This window comes from Melopsittacus undulatus, chromosome 3 (genome assembly GCF_012275295.1).
Source record: "Melopsittacus undulatus isolate bMelUnd1 chromosome 3, bMelUnd1.mat.Z, whole genome shotgun sequence".
In the NCBI taxonomy this organism is placed as follows: Eukaryota; Metazoa; Chordata; class Aves; order Psittaciformes; family Psittaculidae; genus Melopsittacus; species Melopsittacus undulatus.
In genome coordinates, this window is record NC_047529.1 from 90,878,554 (window position 1) to 90,897,469 (window position 18,916).

An 18,916-nucleotide genomic window follows, 5' to 3' on the forward strand; every position below is an offset into this window, starting at 1 on the left:
TATTTAATCATACGCATGATGTACTCAGGGGGAAAAAAAAAAAAGGCTGGGAATCCAAACATATGATTAAGTTATCCATATCAGATGCTACCAATATCCACCATTCATTTCACTCAAAATTAACTTGGTCACCCTGAAAGTTACAGGATCCTCCTAGCAATTCCACCTGAAGTTTTACTTCCACAGTCAGGGAGACTGAGAAAGTTCTGGTATTACATTTGATGAACATATGTACATCTTATTAATGCATACAAATGATGTTCTAATGTTCACCACAACACTTTCACTTGGTGTAAGTATATGCAGGTTTATTTACTGTTCATAAGAAGTAAGAATGTAACATGAGATTCAGCTGTGTAACAGTAACTCTCACCTACAACAATCCTCCACTAAATCTGAGGACTTCGCTGACAAAATGTACCCAATTCTTTTTTTTTTGAGTTCCCCTCTCAAAGCACAGAGCAACAGCAAAATTTCCTTCAGCACAACAGCATTCTCTAACACAAATTCTCTTACTTAACATCCTCAAGTGAAGCATTTAAAGTTTTGTAGACCCTGAAAGGAGCAAACGGCTGAGAACAGCACCTACAATCAGGATAAAGAAGCACCTATCTTGACTGGTTGATTAGAACACAAATGCACTAAAATGCTTGACTACCTTCCAGGTGCTACATAAAGAAATAGTCATCTTGCCCATTTCCTGACAGAACCACAACAATACATATTGTTGGAAAGGTATGCTCTTTTTAGAGCTGCATCATCCCACCTACCGATGACAAATACTTTCTGTCCACTTGACAGATAACATCGTACTTTGTCACCTGAGAGCCGGGCACAGGATCAGGCTATGAATTAACTGAGCAAAGACTATTCTTCTGAAGTTCAATCTGACATGAATTTACTCCTCTCTTTTAGGAGACTTATCTAGAAATCAAAAGTTCAGTTCAGAAGCAAAGTAATCTGAAACCTGTGGTCACTGCTAGTTCACATAAAATATCCAGCATAAAAATTCTCATTTAGAGACATCTAGTTTTATTTATTTTCTGTAATTTTTACATGCCAAGTGCAAGGTCCTGCACCTAGGTTAGAGTAATCCCAGGCACAGCTACAGGTTGGGCAGAGAAGAGATTCAGAGCAGCCCTGCAGACAAGGACTTGGGGGTGTTGGTCAATGAGAAAATGAACATGAGCCAGCTTCAGTGTGTGCTCACAGCCCAGAAAGCCAACCGTGTTCTGGACTGCATCAAAAGGAGCATGACCAGCAGGTCAAAGGAGGTGATTCTGCCCTTCTACTCTGCTCTTGTCAGACCTCACCTGGAGTACTGTGTGCAGTTCTGGTGTCCTCAACGTAAAAAGGACATGGAACTGTTGGAACAAGTCCAGGGGAGGGCCACGAGGATGATCAGGGGACTGGAGCACCTCCCATATGAAGACAGGCTGAGGAAGTTGGGGCTGTTCAGCCTGGAGAAGAGAAGGCTGCATGGAGACCTCTTAACAGCCTTCCAGTATCTGAAGGGGACCTACAGGGATGCTGGGAAGGGACTATTCATTAGGGACTGTAGTGATAGGACAAGGGGTAACGGGTTGAAACTTAAACAGCAGAGGTTTAGATTGGATATAAGGAAGATATTCTTTACTGTGAGGGTGGTGAGGTGCTGGAATGGGTTGCCCAGCGAGGTAGTGAATGCTCCATCCCTGGCAGTGTTCAAGATCAGGTTGGATGAAGCCTTGGGTGCTATGGTTTAGTGTGAGGTGTCCCTGCCCACGGCAGGGATGTTGGAACTAGATGATCTTGAGGTCCTTTCCAACCCTAACTATTCTATGATTCTATGTATTTCACAGCCAAAAGAAACTCTATCCAAACCCATCAGCCAGGCACAACGCACTACAATGAAAAATAAACAAACCAAATTGTTATTGTGTATTCCAGAATGGTTTTTTTTCTTCTTAAATAATGCCTTGGGTCTTCAACTCTCTAAAAGGAGATTTTTGATACCAACAGTTTTTGCTCCTTGAGATAATTTGCTCATGTGAATCCCTTCTGTCTCAGATAAAAATCATGATTCAGCACATCATCCATCTGTTTAAATTCAGCTGGAATCCCCCTTTCCTTCACCATCCTGAAAACAGTCCTGGTAAGCTCTACACAGAAGATGCTTCTCTAGTTTCTGTTTAATAAAGACGCACAGTTTCTTTTGAAACTTCTGTGAAGGTGCCCAAATACAAGTGGGTGTAGGTGATGGTGCTGTTTTAGGAGACACTGTCAAAATAAACTGGCTAAAATATGTCTCTAACAAAAACTGTAACAGATCCTATGAAGTGGATTACCACTCTTCTAACACCAAAAGTCTTGCCCATTAGTCAAATTCGTTCTGCCTTCAACACTTCTCACAGGCCCAGGCAAATCTTAAGTTTTATTGCCCTTCATGCCAAAGTGTGTAAAATTCTGTAACAGGTACAGAACCTGTGAAAGACCACTGAACTGTGAAATACAGCACCTATTGTTACCGAAACGATAAACACACAGCACTTGCGTTAAATTGAATAAAACTATTAAATTGTACTGGTGATGGAAAAGTTATTATGAAGGTATCGTATCCCTCAACATATTCTCAGAAGAACATTTCATTAGAAGAAAGCAGGTAAAAGGAGATGCAATTAAGTGTATTTTACTTGCCCAAGGATGACATGATGCACACTGACAAAATTTTGTTGACATCCTCCTTTCTCAATAGAGCATCAGTCATAAAACTTACATGAAAGCTTCAAACTAAAACTGATATCCTGAAGTTAACTGACTTTCCTTTTCCTCTAGTAGTTCTAGGAAAATAGGGCATAAAACATACTGGGACCACAAGAAACTGTTAAACATGGGGAAAATAAATGCAGCAGGTAAACTACTAGAATTTCAAACAAAGTACACCTGTTAATAAGAATCCTGGTTAAGAGCCAACACTGTGGTAAGTCTGCATGTGCCAGAAAGAGCTGAAAAGATTTTTGGAAAAAAAAACAAGGGGTCACTCTTAAGTTTAGGGAATACATGTTCCTGGTGGGGGAAGGACAATGCTAACAGATACTGTTACAGCACTTACACACAAAAATCTCAACCACAAATCGTATTACTCTACAAAGCAACAACAGTACTGGGGCTTAACTGCCTTAAGCTATACAGTTAAAGCAAAGAAACACACAAACTTGAATCCACAGGGCTTTAGGCATAGGTTCTACGAACAACTTACAGTAAAGATTCTATTCCTTTTCAAGATCTTTCTACAAAACATAGCAGTGACCAAACTGCAAGTAATAAACCCATAAGAAAACACTTATCGATTAATAAGTGCAAGTGCCCATCTAAGAAGGTGGTTTGAAAGCCCTCTGAAGAGCTGAAAGCAATTAAGATTTCACTAAGCACAACATAAATTCTTGTATCTGTTAGATCAGTTAAATACTGACACTTAACAGCCAACAGTTGCTTAAACTCAATGGTACTGTAAAGCACAGACCAGATGATGCTGTTCAGAGCTATGAAAGATCACTAATTTGTTCTAAAGACTTTTTGAAGATTCCAGATTTAAGACTAACCTTCATGTTTACATTATTATCAAGTAAGTGACAATAGCGCTTCCAACCAGGCCTTTTGGAGCTAGCCTGTGCTGCCCCTCATATACACTATAGGCAAAAATCAGCCATAGCAGACTCAAGTAATGCATGACAGTTCATAATGGAGACTCTTCTGTAACAGGTTATCACCACTCACAATTCACGCATTTTCACTTTTATTTAGAGTAGATAAGAAAAATACTCCACCACTACAACTCTGTTGCAGAGCAACAATCTAATTTATGTTTCATAAATGCTTTTGAGCCTTGCTCTTGTTGCATTTCTGTATGAGGTTAAGAAGCAGAGCAGAAAAATAGTACCTGCTCCCCCATTACAAGCTTTGAGGGCAACACTATCCAAACAGAAATAATAAGGCCATTCTCCAGTGTAGACTTACTATATAATAAAAACAAGCCAAACAATGTTCTCTTTATTTCTAGAAATAATACCTTAAATTTCCAAGGGATGTTTAAATCTCTTACATTCCTTCTCTGATTTTTTTTTGTATTGCATGTTGCTTATATTGATTCATTCAGTCATTAACTGCTCATCATAAAGATTAGGTGAGATCCCCTGCTTGCTATTCTGCAGAACTCAAATATTCCAAGCCTTTGCTGGAAGACAGCAAGTTTTCATCCTGTTCCTGAAGTATTATCTAGTTGCCACTGCTAAATGGCAGTGACCCATATTTCCGAAGTAAAAATCCATATTAAACCTACATTGAGGAGGTTTAGCTATTTCCTAGTAACATTCAGCCACAAGCATCCATTTGTCATATTCTGACCAATTACTTTAAGGTCAGCCTATGGCACTGAAGGCCACAAATACTGAATGTAAGCAGATGACAAAGCAGTGAAAGAATGTATTTAATTACACATAGGTGGGCAGAGCACCTCCCCTTCCAAAAAAGATAAGCTTAGTGTTATTTCAAAGACTGCACTGCCAGCCTTCAAAGAAAGGAAAGCTGTCTTGAGACTGTAAAGAAGTTTCATGTTGTGCCTTTTGAACACTGATGACTTCCCCCCCCCCAAGTGTTCACAGGAAAACCACATACCTTGACTTTAACAAGTCTTTTTGCTGTCTTGATCTTGGCTTCACAGAAGGCTCCTCTATACTTTGCACTCACATCGGTGCCCACTGTGAGATAGGGAGGCTCATCAATGGCCTGGAACAGAAAAGAAAACAACTGGGTCTTAATTACTAGCCACTGGCAATATAGCTGTCATGGTCTCACTAGTTTTTGTGGACAGAGCATTACAAACAGCCCAATAAAACTCAGCATATGTACATCACTGCAGGAGAAACACAGAACACAACACTAAAATCATGCAGTGACTACCATAGACATAATAAACTGGTATCACAGCTCTCTGCAACAAGAACCACATAAGCCTCCAACCTCTGCACCATCTGAAGGCACAGAAGATGACCAGTTCCGCTGCAACACTGAAGCTCAACAAGTGTCTACCTCCTCCTTTAATTGCCTCAAGATCTGGTGAGTCTCATGAAGACAGTGATTTCCCTCAGATAATTAAGGTTCATTTTCATTAGTAAGTAGAACAACTTTGAAGACACTTTGCTTTTTCCACTTTTGAATAAAGAAAATTATATAGGTAGGCTCTCAACATAAGATTAGTTTGAGGGAAAGACAGTAGCAGTAGGATAAACACAAAACAAAAGTGAAGGACCCAGACAAGACACAACATTCTGTAACAAGCAACAGAGGAACAGGTGATAACACAAACAAGGAGACATGAAATAGGAGGGAAATAAATGTTTTCGGGGGTTAGGAGAATATGGGTCTGATTAGTCTGCAGTGAGCTCATGAAGGCTCTGTTCCTCTCTCATACAGCCTCACCTAGCATAATCTGGGGAGGAGATTCTAGATAACTAAAACACCTCTCTATCTCTTCACACAACATGGGTCAAAAGAGAGAAGGTAGAAGGTGACAAGTAACAGAAGCAAGGTATGTTTCAAAGAGCTGCAAGCCTCCATGCAGCCCAAAACCAGAGCTGGGTTGTGAGAGCCCACATCGTGTTTCTGCACTCCTACGGATTTAAACACAGCTTACAAGAGGCAATTCTGGCACATCCAGGCTCTCTGTAGGAAGAATACAGAGATAATCTCCCTCACAGGTCTCAGAGCTACTGCTTGATACAGAGGTGCTTGCACTCAGCATCAGGTAATTCCCACTGTCTATTTTCAGCTCTAATACATCAGAAGTAAAGGCATGCCAGTATGTACCTGAATGCTTTGATGAATTATTTTCAGATATAGAACTTGTGCAAAACTTGAAATTTGAAGTCATGAGATGCTACAGTGTTAATTCTACATTAATGTTTTACCTTGACTCTGTTCAAGCCTACCTCTCATTTTCAGTTAACAGAATTTATTTCAGAGTATTAGGAAACTCCTATCAACATGCACTTGTTAAGATCATCAGAAACCTGAATGCTCTAATGAATCCCTCCCTCTCTGTCTCTGCATGCATGGTGCGTGACTGCATGCACAGTAGTAGGATATGCTACTCTGGTAGTAACATATCCATGAACATGTATCTGATCTGATTCCAGACTTTACAGTAAAACTCAACTGAGATTAATGAGGTATCTGTTAAGAGTGCTGGGATTCTGAAACTCACTCCCTCCTTGTTTGTCTAACAGTACTCTCAGTAAAGTGTACTAAGTAGCAGCTGCTTCCCACAATATAAATCTGAAGAGGGAAAATAGTGATACATTCTCTTGCAAATTCAGTAAAGGTCTAAGAGGGAAGCATCCTTCCAGCTCTCCCCAACAGTTTAGTGAAGAAACTCTTTCACTGGTTCCAGCACAGCCAGTAAATCTTTCATGACAGTTGATCTTCCAAACTTAAAGTATGGAGTATGGAGATCACATTCAGAAGACAGATCCCAGAAGGATTCACAGAGATGCATGTACCTAGAATTCCCCTAAAAACAAACACTTCAAGAGCTGGTTGTGACAGTATTAGTCTATACCTCTCTATACAGCAAATCAAATTCATAATTCTAAGTTTGACTTACAGAAAAGAAAGTATGATTTTTCAGCTTTACAATACTGGGAACTAAGTCTGCAATCTGAAGCTTACATCTTCACCTTTTTGGAAGCTTATGGCAGAGGAACAGGCAAGTCAACAATCAAACTTTAAACCAGAATGTTAAGTTCTTAATAAGAGTATAAACACCAATATTAGTGATTACATTATCACTACTCTGGCTGTATTTTTAAAGCTTCTCTCAAAAGATAATATTCGTTTGAAGAATTAACATCTGTAAGAATTGATTTCATGGAAGTTACTTTCAATCACTAACCTCTTGACGTTACTTTTACAATAGCTAACTCCTTTCCCTGGAATTAGTTAATCCATACCACTATAAATAGAGTAATTTCAAAGAATAGCAACCATATGGGCCATTTGCTTACCACTGTAAAAATACAGTACTGGCCTTTGAGAAGAAATTTTATACTGATGAAATGCATTTCTGTAATTACCACTATGACTCATTATATATTTTTAAATAACCATGCAAAATCTTCAGTGGGTACAATTTTTTGAAATCATATTATTCTGTTGAAACACAAACTATGTGGGCTTTTTTACCCAAATCACTTGACTAAGATTATCAAAATACTTCCCTCTGACTGATAGCATCAGTGGAAAGTGGTAAATTAAAACAACTAGGAAGATGTGATGCATCACAGAGAACACGAACTAGAAAAGTAAACAGCTGTGATCAAAGTCTGACATTAATTTCAAATAGTCCTCACCACAACTTTGTCATTTTCACGAGCTCTAAATGAATCACCTGTTCTCAAACAGGTTTTACTCAATCCCACCAAAATTAGATAGAAATTAAAAATAAATATACAGCTATTTTTATTTTTCTGTTATCCTTTCTCTGCATTGTGCTTACATCATTTAATAGACATCCTTACACTCAGGGTGAATGTGTCTTTGCCTATTTAATTCTTACGTGCTTTGGCAGGATTTGTTTTTATTCTTTCTTTGCTGTTCAGTGCAGGATACCAAAAATAAAATATTACGTTAAAATGCAGCTAAAATCTGAAAACATAATACAGTAATCTTCAAAAAGATGTAACAAGTACATTGAAATTATCTTAACAAGAAGCACTTCAATGACCTTTAAGGGTATGGCAGAGACCCAATGCTGGGCAACCCTAAAATAAAAAAAAGTTTTCAGATTCTTAAAATTATTAAAGGCTTCATTTTGAGACTACTGTACTATAATGGTCTATGTACTATGTATTAATGTACTATGGTCTTACATATTGCTGTGTCCAAATCCCTGGGCTGTAGTCTCAAACTTTATTTTAAATGAAAGAAAATGGAATTTGCATTTACATTTTGTGTCTGAACACAATCTTCTGCACTTTATAATTTGTAAAGAAGAATCACCTTTTCAGTGGGATATCATAAAATCATCAATAAACTTCTGCTCAACAGAAAAACTGAGAAGTATGCCCTGCACACACCATCATTCATTTATTTATAATGAGATCATGAGCTTCATTCATTCAGAGCAGCTTCAACATACACAGTAGATTTCCTCTCTCAGTATTTCTACATCCCTATACTTTCTCAAAACATCCATCAGTTCACACAAGAAGAAGAAAGCACAAAGTTGAAGTTGATGGTAAATTGCTGGTAATCCCTAGATCTGCTTTATATACATATATATACATATATATATATATATTTTAAGTACTGGCAGAAGGCTGGTATTGAAGAGCCGCATCAAAACCACCCACCAGGCGCTTACAAGGGTGATCACTGTTTTGTTTTCATTAATGATCAGGCTACCAAAAGGAGAGCTGGTTCTGCCAGGTGACGAGGGGAGATGGGACATCCTTCTGCACACGGAAACCGGAGAAGGGCTGTACCAGAGTCACCGCTCCCTCGGGACTGTGAGGTGCAGCCTAGCTGGGGGCACTGAAGATCTGTTTTGGAAAGGGGCTGGGGCGAGACCTTCTCCAGCATTTGCTCCAGTTGGGGTGCTGACTACTGCAAGCTGAACATTACAAGCTGCAGACAGCTGCTTCGATGCTCTGGCTTCGCAGTGATTTCGCTTAGCTCCTTAGGGACGGCCACTGCAAGTCGCGCCTGCGGGCTCACGGCAGCGGTGCAGGGTCGGGCGGGACACCCGCGGCGGGCCCTGCCGCTTTAAGAGGAGGGCCCCGGTCCGGGAAGCTGCCAGAAGTTTCTGTGTGACCGAGGCGGCGAAGGGCCCTGCAGCTCGCGCTGCCCGAAGGCGCGCAGGGCTCGGGCAGATTAGCGTGGATTGCCCTGACTAAATTTGTCCCCTTAAGGCGATTGCCGGGCAGAGATGCGCGGAAGCATTCCCGCAGCCCGCGCCCAGCTGAGGGTCGCCGGGCTGCCCTGCGAGCTTGCAGCTGTGGGTGCAGCTCCTCCAGAACGGCGCTATTATAAATGCGTGTTCCGTTGTACACCCCAAATCAACACTTAAAAAACGATTTTAATACTTCCTGGCGGTCCCTCGGGTGAGAAAAAACGGATAAAAAGAGTTTTCTGCTGTCCGTTCGGTTACCCAAACTAATGGGCACCTGCCATACTACTACTGAATTGTTTTATTAATAGCAGTAAGGATGAATGGTTTCTTTGCTATCTGAATTCACAACTACTGTGGACGAACAGGATTTTCTACAGGCAGAAGAGGCTGCCGCAGCTGAAAAGCTGTTTTCCCCTGAAATAAGGAGCAGTCTCTAGGTGACCAGTCAGCAATTTCCACCAATTCAGTGGCTGAATTTTCTTTGGCAGGCAAGGCAGGCTGCTGGAAGGGTTCTGCTCCAGCCTCCGAGCCCATTATGCCTGGAAGGACTAATAAATGGCTGGAAGCCCACATCATAAAACGACCTGCACATCTTCTGCATTTGGACATTCACATCGGTATTAATAGTTCTGGTCTCCCACGTGTGAGCAAGGAAATACACAGACCCTGCAGAACACGGAATAAACATTTTAACACTGCAGTCTAAACCAATACCATCAGGCTTTTTCATACCTTTTATGGCTGCTAAAGAGGTCGGTTTGCCATTTTTTCTAGACATTAAGATATTTTCCATCTACGTGGGATGAAATCATCCTTGCACCTCCTCTGTCAACTGTGCTGCACTGCTGTATTCAGTCTTCTGTAAAGTCTGTCATGCTGTACAACAGCTGATAAGAACTGCTTTACATTGTCCTTTGCCTATAAGCATGTCTAATACAGCATGTGTGAATTTATTATTTCTATCTCCTAATCTGTATTTCCTCTGCACCACACACAGGATGTTCTAAGTAAACCACATGAAAACAAGATCAAATATTCAATCTAGAAACACAGCAGACATGGTAGGAAAGCCTGTAGAACTGCTTTCAGATTCATATGCAAAGTGAAAACTGGGCCTGTACCTTCACTTTGTCTTTCATATCTACAAAGTTTGAAAAGCCAAGATTTCTGCTTGTATTAAACATTCAAAATTCAGTGTTTATCTATCCTACAAGACTTTTGATTCAAGAAACTAGTGAAACATTTTCAAGAAGCAAAATGAAACCACATAAAAAAAACCTACCACCCAAACAAAAAACCCACAAGAAACCCCTACAACCAATCAACAGTCCCACAAAGGACAAAGTCCACAAAGGACAGACTGATTTTAGTTTTAAAATGGGAATTTAACATCTGCTTATTTTCAATTACTGAAGTTTAGAAAATGCTTGCTCAGGATTCAAGATCCCCCACCCCTGCCAGGCATCCAGATTCCTGTGTTTAAGAAAGAAATATCATAAGGCTTAACATCTGATTTTCTTCTCATCCATTCCACGCAAGAGGAACAGTTGCAAAACCTTCTTCTGCCATCTATAGTAATGTGAAGTATTTCCAGTGTTTCCTCATGGCTTGCACACATTCCATAATATCAGATGGAAGCACACAATTTGCCAGCAGAACCATCCCATACATACTTGACGATTCCAATTACAGTCCTCAGTCCCACAGATTAGTGGGAAAACCCATCAATAACAGCCTATTCTTCAACCTCAAACCCAGCCAGATCCTTAAATCTTCTAATGAAGGGCAAAAGTTTCACATGACCAGTAATGTAAACTTGCATTCCACCCTGCAGAATTAGCAGCCACCTCAAAGCCATTCAACAGTGTTTCAGAAACCACTGGGGCAACAAAGGATCAAAAAGACTCAATTTGCAAAAATACTTTTTTTTTTAAAAAGGGTAAATCCAACATCTCCTACACAGGTTCTGATTCCATGAAAAACTGTTTCCATGAAAACAGGTGAAAAAAAACCCTCAATTAAAAAACTTTCTCTCAAATTACAAAGATATTTATGTAAGAATTATTAAATATTTTCAACTACAGTAAGTTCCACCCAATAGCACAGATCTGCCCACACACTGCAGTCTCTCCATAAACTAAATTGCTGAGTGTAATTAAGAGTACAAGATTTTGCTTACAGCTCAACCTGCTGTGGTTAGGACACTCAACTTTACAGTAATAGCAGACATCTTCAGGGAAAAAAAAAACCCTATTACTACAGCATATTTAATATACTCAATTTGGCAGGTAGTATATTTATAGTTGATTTCAAATACACTCCTCGTGTATATTCAGAGTGACAAAGATGAGAACCTTCCAAAACCTTTCTACAAACCTTATGTTACTGAGACACGTAACTCCTCAGAGACAAACAGAATATCTGAAGCAAAGACCAAAGCCCCTAAGATAAAAAACTCCTTTCAAAAAGTAAATACATTGGCTCATCTTTTACCTCCCAGAAAGGACACCTCAACAGGAAAGAGAAGGAATTTTACTTTATAAACTTCCAAACTACAACACAGACTGAAAGGCAGTCATACAAAAAGGCTATGACAAGAAAGCCTGAGAGTAGTAACAATGTACTTTTGGCAAATTCTCTTCTGGCTGAAAAATCAGATTTTGTCTTGATATTTTTGTTTGTTACTGTTGTACATTTCAGGAAAAGGCAATACAAATAATTTGAAATTTCTGAAGGAAATGGTTCAATGTTACCAACTTTTGCCCACAAATTAAAATTATGGTAGGAGCATCATGATCAAACAAAATATCTAAATTAAAAGTGGGAGGAGGTTTCTTGTAATGAAACTTACTTCAAGTGTCACTTGAAAATCCACAGGAAGTTAAGTAACACCTCACCAGTCTTATAAGCAAACGTTATACAACACATCATTGTGGCAAAAGCGTTACCTTCCCCCCCCCCCCCCGTTCCAAGCTGCAAGTTGCCAGAACCTAGTGGACAGATGTATGGAAATGCTAAACCAACTTCTAAAGTCTTTAGCGTTTTCTACAGGTGCAAAGACGATACCTCTGTTTCTAATTATTCAGTTAGAGCAGTGTAATGCCTAGTTTTAAGGTCTTAAAAGATCTGAGAAGCTGCAAAAGCTGATTTTCCACTCTGAGTAAAAAATAAGCTATGTGGAAGGGATTTGCAGGTTCTAAAATCACGAAGGACCACGTGACCCAAAACATGAGGTTTAATTCAGTAATCACAGGCAATACTTCCTTTATTTAAGGTATCCATTTTAAATGCAAGACAGTTTTTCATGATTTTTACTTACCTGTGTGAAATTGAATTTGTATAGAACTGATAATGCCAGGTCTGGATAACTTGCCTTAGTTTTAAAAACGAGCCACAATTCTGTCTAGAGGTGCTGCTTAAGCTATGAAAAACTTTGGATGTTCCAAAGCACTGAAAAGAATGATAACATAATTATATGCTTGTCTTCTAAATGAATTGGAACAAAGATTATTTGATACTTTAAAAAAAAAAAAACAAGCAGTCCAGGCTGTTCCTGAGCAAAACAATGAAGTGACTAATACAGAATTATGTCAAGTCTGAAAAAAATAAAAGCAAAACAATCAATGAAATCTCAAGGAGGCCCAGGGGGACACCAAAACAAAAAAACAACACAGTCTTCAAAATAATTTGACAATTCTTTGGCAATATTTCTAGTTCCAGTCAAAGATAGTTTAATGATTATTTTCTGTTTAGTAAGTCAGTTCTACAAAAATTCAGTGTAACAGTATTCAGAACAGCAAAAACCCGTAGTATAGATGTGAAGAGAACTGTTTGTATTCTACACCATATCTATTCTAGATAACTGATAAAAATACTGTTATCTATAGTTGGCAGAAAAAAAAATAGTATTTTTAGATACTCAAGCTGATAGCAAGAACATTAATGGCGAATAGAAATTAAGATCAGATTAAGACTTTTTTCACTGGAATTGTAGTACATTGAGCTTTATTTTACTACAATCTATTTTAAAAAATTATTTTCTGTTGTGTAAAACTTCAGAAGCAAATTCACATTAAGTTGAAAAACTGAACCTTAAAGAAGAAACAAAAAAACCCAAAAAACCTTGAACCATAAACCATTACTGCCTTTTCTGCAAATACAAATGAAATCTTCTTGCTTTTGCTTATCTTCATACTTAGTTTAAGACTTTCTAAACTAATTATTGGGAAGGAAGAGGGAAAAGGATTTATTTTTATTCCTAGATTAAAATTGAAAGGGAAAGCTAAATGGATGACATCCTAATTCAAAATCGCCCAGCAGAATGAGATTTCTCAAATGCTGACCCAAGTCAATTCACTTCCCACAGCGATGATTTTAAGTCTTACGATGTTTAAACAGGTTGATAAATTGATATTATTTATTTATAAATAAAATTGATAAAATTACATTTTGAAATTCTAAGCATTTATTTTAAAATGTTATTTTGTACATTTATATGAAATTATGACTGTAGCTGATCTGTAACTTTAATATCACATTAAAAATATAACAGAATAACACATTAAAACATTCTGCTAAAAAAAAAAAATCCTGTGTAGCTTTTTGGACTTGTTTTTTGCCCCTGTTGTTAACTAGGAGAACCCTAGAGAACCAGGGTACCAGAAATAATATCAAAGCCATATGCAACTGTAAACCAATATGAAACAAAAAAAATGTAAATATAAACCAAAGTGAAAATACAGCATTTTTCTTATTAAGAAAGACAGATTATTTAGTAAACTAAACACAACTGATCTACACAAAGCTGTGCACAAATCCAAGCACTCCGGAAATAAGAACATGTGCACTGTGGTTCAAAGCCAATATGTGTTTGTAGCAGATAGCCAACTGTACACAAGAGTCTACTGAAAGCCCAGTAGTCTAAAATAGTTAGCTCCATACAGAAACAGAAGGAATTTTACAGGCCATGCTCCCTTAACTGCTGCCTAGTCATTCAGTGTAAAACTGCTGGCCAGGGACAAGACATTCAGAAAGAACTATGGAAATGAGTTTAGAAAACACCTACAAAGACACTGAAATAATTTAATCTAACTGCTTTATCAAAGATTCAGTTATGATGAACAAGATCCCTGAGAAAAGCAAACAAAAAACTACACATAAAAGGTTATCAAAGCCATTCCTCTTGGTAGGATCATTTTAGCTGTATTATTTGTAACAGATGTCTGTCATATCTATTCTTAAATACAGGCTTGAATATTCCACACTCTCTGCACACAGCATATTCCAATGCTTACAGAGTTTTCCATGCATCATCTAAATATTCCTTGCTACTCTTATCTCTTATTAAAACTATATAGAGACCAGTGTGCTTCTGCTTTGCAGTTTTCAAGAGATTACTCCTTAATCCGATTTCTATAAGAAAAAAAACCCAAACACAACAAACAAGTGATTTTGTAAATTTTACCTACAAACCATATTTTAAGACACCCTGTATTTCTATCTGCTTGCCTCTGCAATTTATTACCTCACATATTTCTTCAAGCTGGTGTCAAAAACTGGATGTAGGTATGGCCTACTGGACTTTGAGAGAAGCAAACAGATTATTCCACAAAATTTTCAAATAATACTCCTACATTCCAGCGTAACAGTTGCCTTTTTGGCAAGACTGTGATATTGCCTCATGTTCCATTTATTTTTTTGGCTATTTTTCCCCAAGAACTGCTCCCCAGGGGAGGAGGTAATAGCATGCAGCACATTTCATTTTCAATAGCAGTGAACTGTTAATGTGGCACATACCATACCAGGAAACTCAAGCAAGTGGTGTTGACTGCTGATGGCTTCCCAGCTTAGCCTCTGGGCTGTCCTCAATCCTGGACACTAAACCTTAGATTAAAAGGCAGCTAGTGCAAAGTCCTCAAATCTATGTCCTAGGAACCTCGGCTTACTAAATAAAGCACCTATCTCACTCCTCCAGAGGATGTGAACAACTGCAAATCCATGACATGACCCACCTTAAAGGAAATGGGATGCCTCAGTGACTCATAAGTGTTTGCCAGCAGGTCCTCTGCTAAGCATCCAACAGGTTCTAACCTACTTCATGGGACGTTCTTACCCGACTAATTCTCTTACTGCCCAGCAGGCAGAGCATCCAGTGCCACATGCCTGGGTTCTAGGTTAAGCAGTAGCAGACATTTTTCTCCTTTGTAGTAGCTGGTGCAGTGCTGTGTTTTTGACTTTCAGCCTGGCAACAACACTGATAACACTGATGTCTTTAGTTGTTGCTAAGTCACGTTTCTTCTGACCAAGGACTTTCTGAGTCTCTTGCTCTGCCAGGGAGGAGGGGAAGTCGAGAGGAAGCAGAGACAGGACACCTGACCCAAACTAGCCAAAGAGTTATTCCATACACCGGTACATCATGCCCAGTATATAAACTGGGGGCAGTTACCCGGAAGAACTAGATCACTGCTCAGGTTGGGCTGGGTATCGATTGGCGGGTGGTTAGTGGTTGTATTCTCTTCCTTTGTTATTTCCCTTATCATTATTATTATTATTGGTGGTAGCAGCAGTGATTTATGTTATACCTTAGTTACTGGACTGTTCTTATCTCAACCCGTGAGAGTTGCATTCTTTCAGTTCTCTTCCCCATCCCTCCCTGAGCAGGGGGGAGGAGGAAGGGGGGTGGTGGGGAGGGGGAGTGAACAAGCGGCTGCATGGTTCTGAGTTACCAGCTGGGATTAAACCACAACAGCCTGCATGTTCATAGCACAATGCAGTGCCATCACTCATACTGAAAAGTATCACAAACACCCTCAGGTTAGGTAGCTGCAGTCCCTCACCAGATTTGGCCTACAGTGTCAGACTAGTGTGTTCTTTCATTGCACAGGGAAGAAGCAATATTGCAAGGTTCTTTAATATTACAGTCTAGGGCATGCAAAAAAAATATTCCCATGTCTTCAGGATGAACAGAGCTTTTAAGTTTAGAAAAATGATATTATTCTGTATAACTAGTTACTTAAAGAGGTCATAAGGCTTGAAATAAGTATCTGAAATAAAGCCATCTCTTCGGGGCTTTAAATCAACAGTCTTACTAAATATACATTAAAGGAATGATCAAGCAAAGTTCAAAGTAGTTCAGACTAAGCCTAATCTGGCTACAGGTATTCACACTCATATTCTGAAGCAACAAGGAACTCCAATAATTAAAACAAAATCTTGTGACAAACACAGCTACAGAACAGGAAATACTTCTGAAGAGTTAGCCATGCTCTTCCAGATTCTATGAATTACCCTGTATACTAAACAGTCAACTGAAGTGATCAAGAAAACCACTTTATCTTTTTTCCAGCAAAAGAAATACCAGCATTACCACTTCTGATATGTGCTGATGTGCATTAAAACTCAATTCTTCCACCCCCAGGCACTTGCGTGATGTCTCAGACAGACAGGAAGTATACACATGGTTTCATCTCTGGTTAGAGCTCAACTTACTTATCATAATACTAATTTAAAAATACACTGTATACCACTCAGCAACAATCTGTTCACTTCTTTAGTTTGAAAAGCTCAACTGTTGCAGTCAGTCCCCACTTCCTCTCAACAAATTATCTAGGCCAAAGCTGGCTGCCTTGTCCTCATATTCATTGCTCTGAAATCCTGCAATCTTGTGGCTATTACAGCTTTGGGTTTTTTAGCCTCAAAGGCATCCCATTATAATGGATTAGAATTTCATAATGCATTTTTCTTAGTACTTACGAAAAAAACTAGTAACATAGCTTGTAGTTAACACAGTTGCTTATTAGATTTCTGAAACTGCAATATTCATAATGGTTTATCTGTTAAAAGGAACAGATGGGATAGCCCTTTAGTTGAACATGGTAGGGGAAGAACAAAACCAGGGAATATTTAAAGAAAAAGGAATATGGTTTTCAGTGAGAAATTACTAACATACACTATTTCTGTGGTATTCACCACCTAAAATACAAAACTACCTAAGAATCAAGATATGTATGTCCTGATAAACTGTATGAGTTGACAAAATAAATTACAAGCAGCAGAGCATCGTAACAGCCTTGAATGCTACAGAACCAATAGGAGCTGCTAAAAACATAAGTGCTTGAAGACCTGGTAAAAAAAAAACTGTTTAAAAAAACTACATGGCTTCTTCATGCTAGAAATCTAATCCAAGTGAACTGTTCTGAACAAAAGTTACATTCATTTATTTGTTGTTTTGTTGTTTTTTTTTTCCCCAGTAACTTTGAACGATTATCAGGATGTCATTTTGATCATTATGCAAATATTAGAAAACCAGTCTACTTAAAAGGGCTGGATCAATTCAGTCCTTTACGAATAAAGACAGAAATGCTAGGATAAACATTCTAAGGTATCTGTCTACCTGCAGTAAATAAAAAAATGCAGCCATCAAAAATAAATAAAATAAAATGGGTTTAAACAATCCAAGATGGTGACAGACACTACCTATTGCAGCAATAGTTCTTAATTTCTGAAACTGTGGGTGGTGTGTAGGAGGGAGAGGTATGTGCTGCTACAGTATCACCAACAGCAGTTAAATTGATAGTGTGTTCTTTCACGTTTCTTTTGTGAGTTGAATTAACAAGTCTCAGGTATAAAAGGCGAAGGCCTTGGCCCTCCAAACTCTAATCTACATGAATGATGCCTCTCCCTGACCATCCTCCCTTTTGCAACAGTTCTGGTATGCCTTTAATTAAAGGCTAAACAATTCAACTCACCAATTCAACAAATAGCTATCTGGTTTTGTTACTTCTGCTAAAATAGTTCCTCCACTTTAGTGAGTTGAACCATTTCACTGGAAGATCAAACACTAGAGTTAAATAAAGTAGAATAGGAGAAATCAACCAGTAAACTAACAGTCTGCCTCAAACTACAACATGAAGTAGCACTCCATAATCATTGTTTAGAATTTGTAAGGTTATTGAAAAAAATACAGAAATTTCAAAAACTAGAAAATTGTCCTCTTCCCCACCATGGCATTTTCTGTATCTACCTTTTCACTGCACTAGATTTCTAACTTTTCTTTTTCAAAATACTAAAAATTGAATGTATGAAGCCCCTAGCTGAATGAGGAAGATGACATTTATATCATGCTACTCTATTTATCTATTTATTTAACTAGATAAGCTAAGCATCTCCTCTTCAAATGACCCTTTAAACCGTGTTTCATCCCTGAACACGAGTCAGAGATCTGGGCATTTAAACAAACAGCTTTCAGCCCAACATCTCCACTAAATCCCTGAAGTGGCTTTAAACTGGCTAAAAGCACTTCAGCACTGGAGTATATGCAAGGTCAAATGCAAGTTTGCATTCAAGGTCTAATCTACTTGGATAGCACTCAAAAAAAGCAGTTTATGTGAAGTTTTATACCTGCCGCACATATTTGCAAACAAAGCAGGTATTAGCTTTTCCAGTGATTTTTTTTTTTTACAGATTAAAAAAAAAATACTGATTCAACTGACTAGTCTGTAGGAACAGACTGAATTTTGATGTTTATAGGAAACTAGCAAAGCACCATTACCACTGCATAACAGAACCACACAAAATATTTTTGTTCATCTGTTTTTGTAAAATAAGTCCAATCTTAAACTGAGAATTAATTTAAAGATTAATTGAAATAATTTCAATTTCCCCACAAAGGAGAAACTTGATTTAATTCAATTTATAAATGAGATCAGTCCTGTCAAAAATAGTATGCTTGGTTTAACCTCCCAGAAAGTGTGATACTCAATGACTGGCCTACAGAGAACTTCTACCAAGATGATGACCCAGTTTTGAAACAATCTTTAAACGGCCTTCAAAGAACAGAAATCTACAGAACAAGAAAGCTCTCCAGACCATACAGCTGGACGAGCAAGATTCCTCAGAACAAGTCACTGCTTTGTACAGGGAAGGACAAACCTAAACTCCATTAAGCTTAACAGCAATGGCAGACTACAGTGCACTGGATGCAGAAAACCC

General features: G+C 38.5%; 1 protein-coding gene across 1 annotated transcript in view; it reads right to left on the reverse strand.

Annotated features, from left to right (window-relative positions):
- ARID4B (AT-rich interaction domain 4B) overlaps nucleotides 1-18,916 on the reverse strand; it is an 89,681-nt gene that overhangs the window by 53,291 nt on the left and 17,474 nt on the right. The window contains exon 3 of the mRNA XM_034060475.1: nucleotides 4,654-4,764. Within this exon, the coding sequence (XP_033916366.1) occupies nucleotides 4,654-4,764 (111 nt within the window). The remainder of the gene's footprint in view (nucleotides 1-4,653; nucleotides 4,765-18,916) is intronic.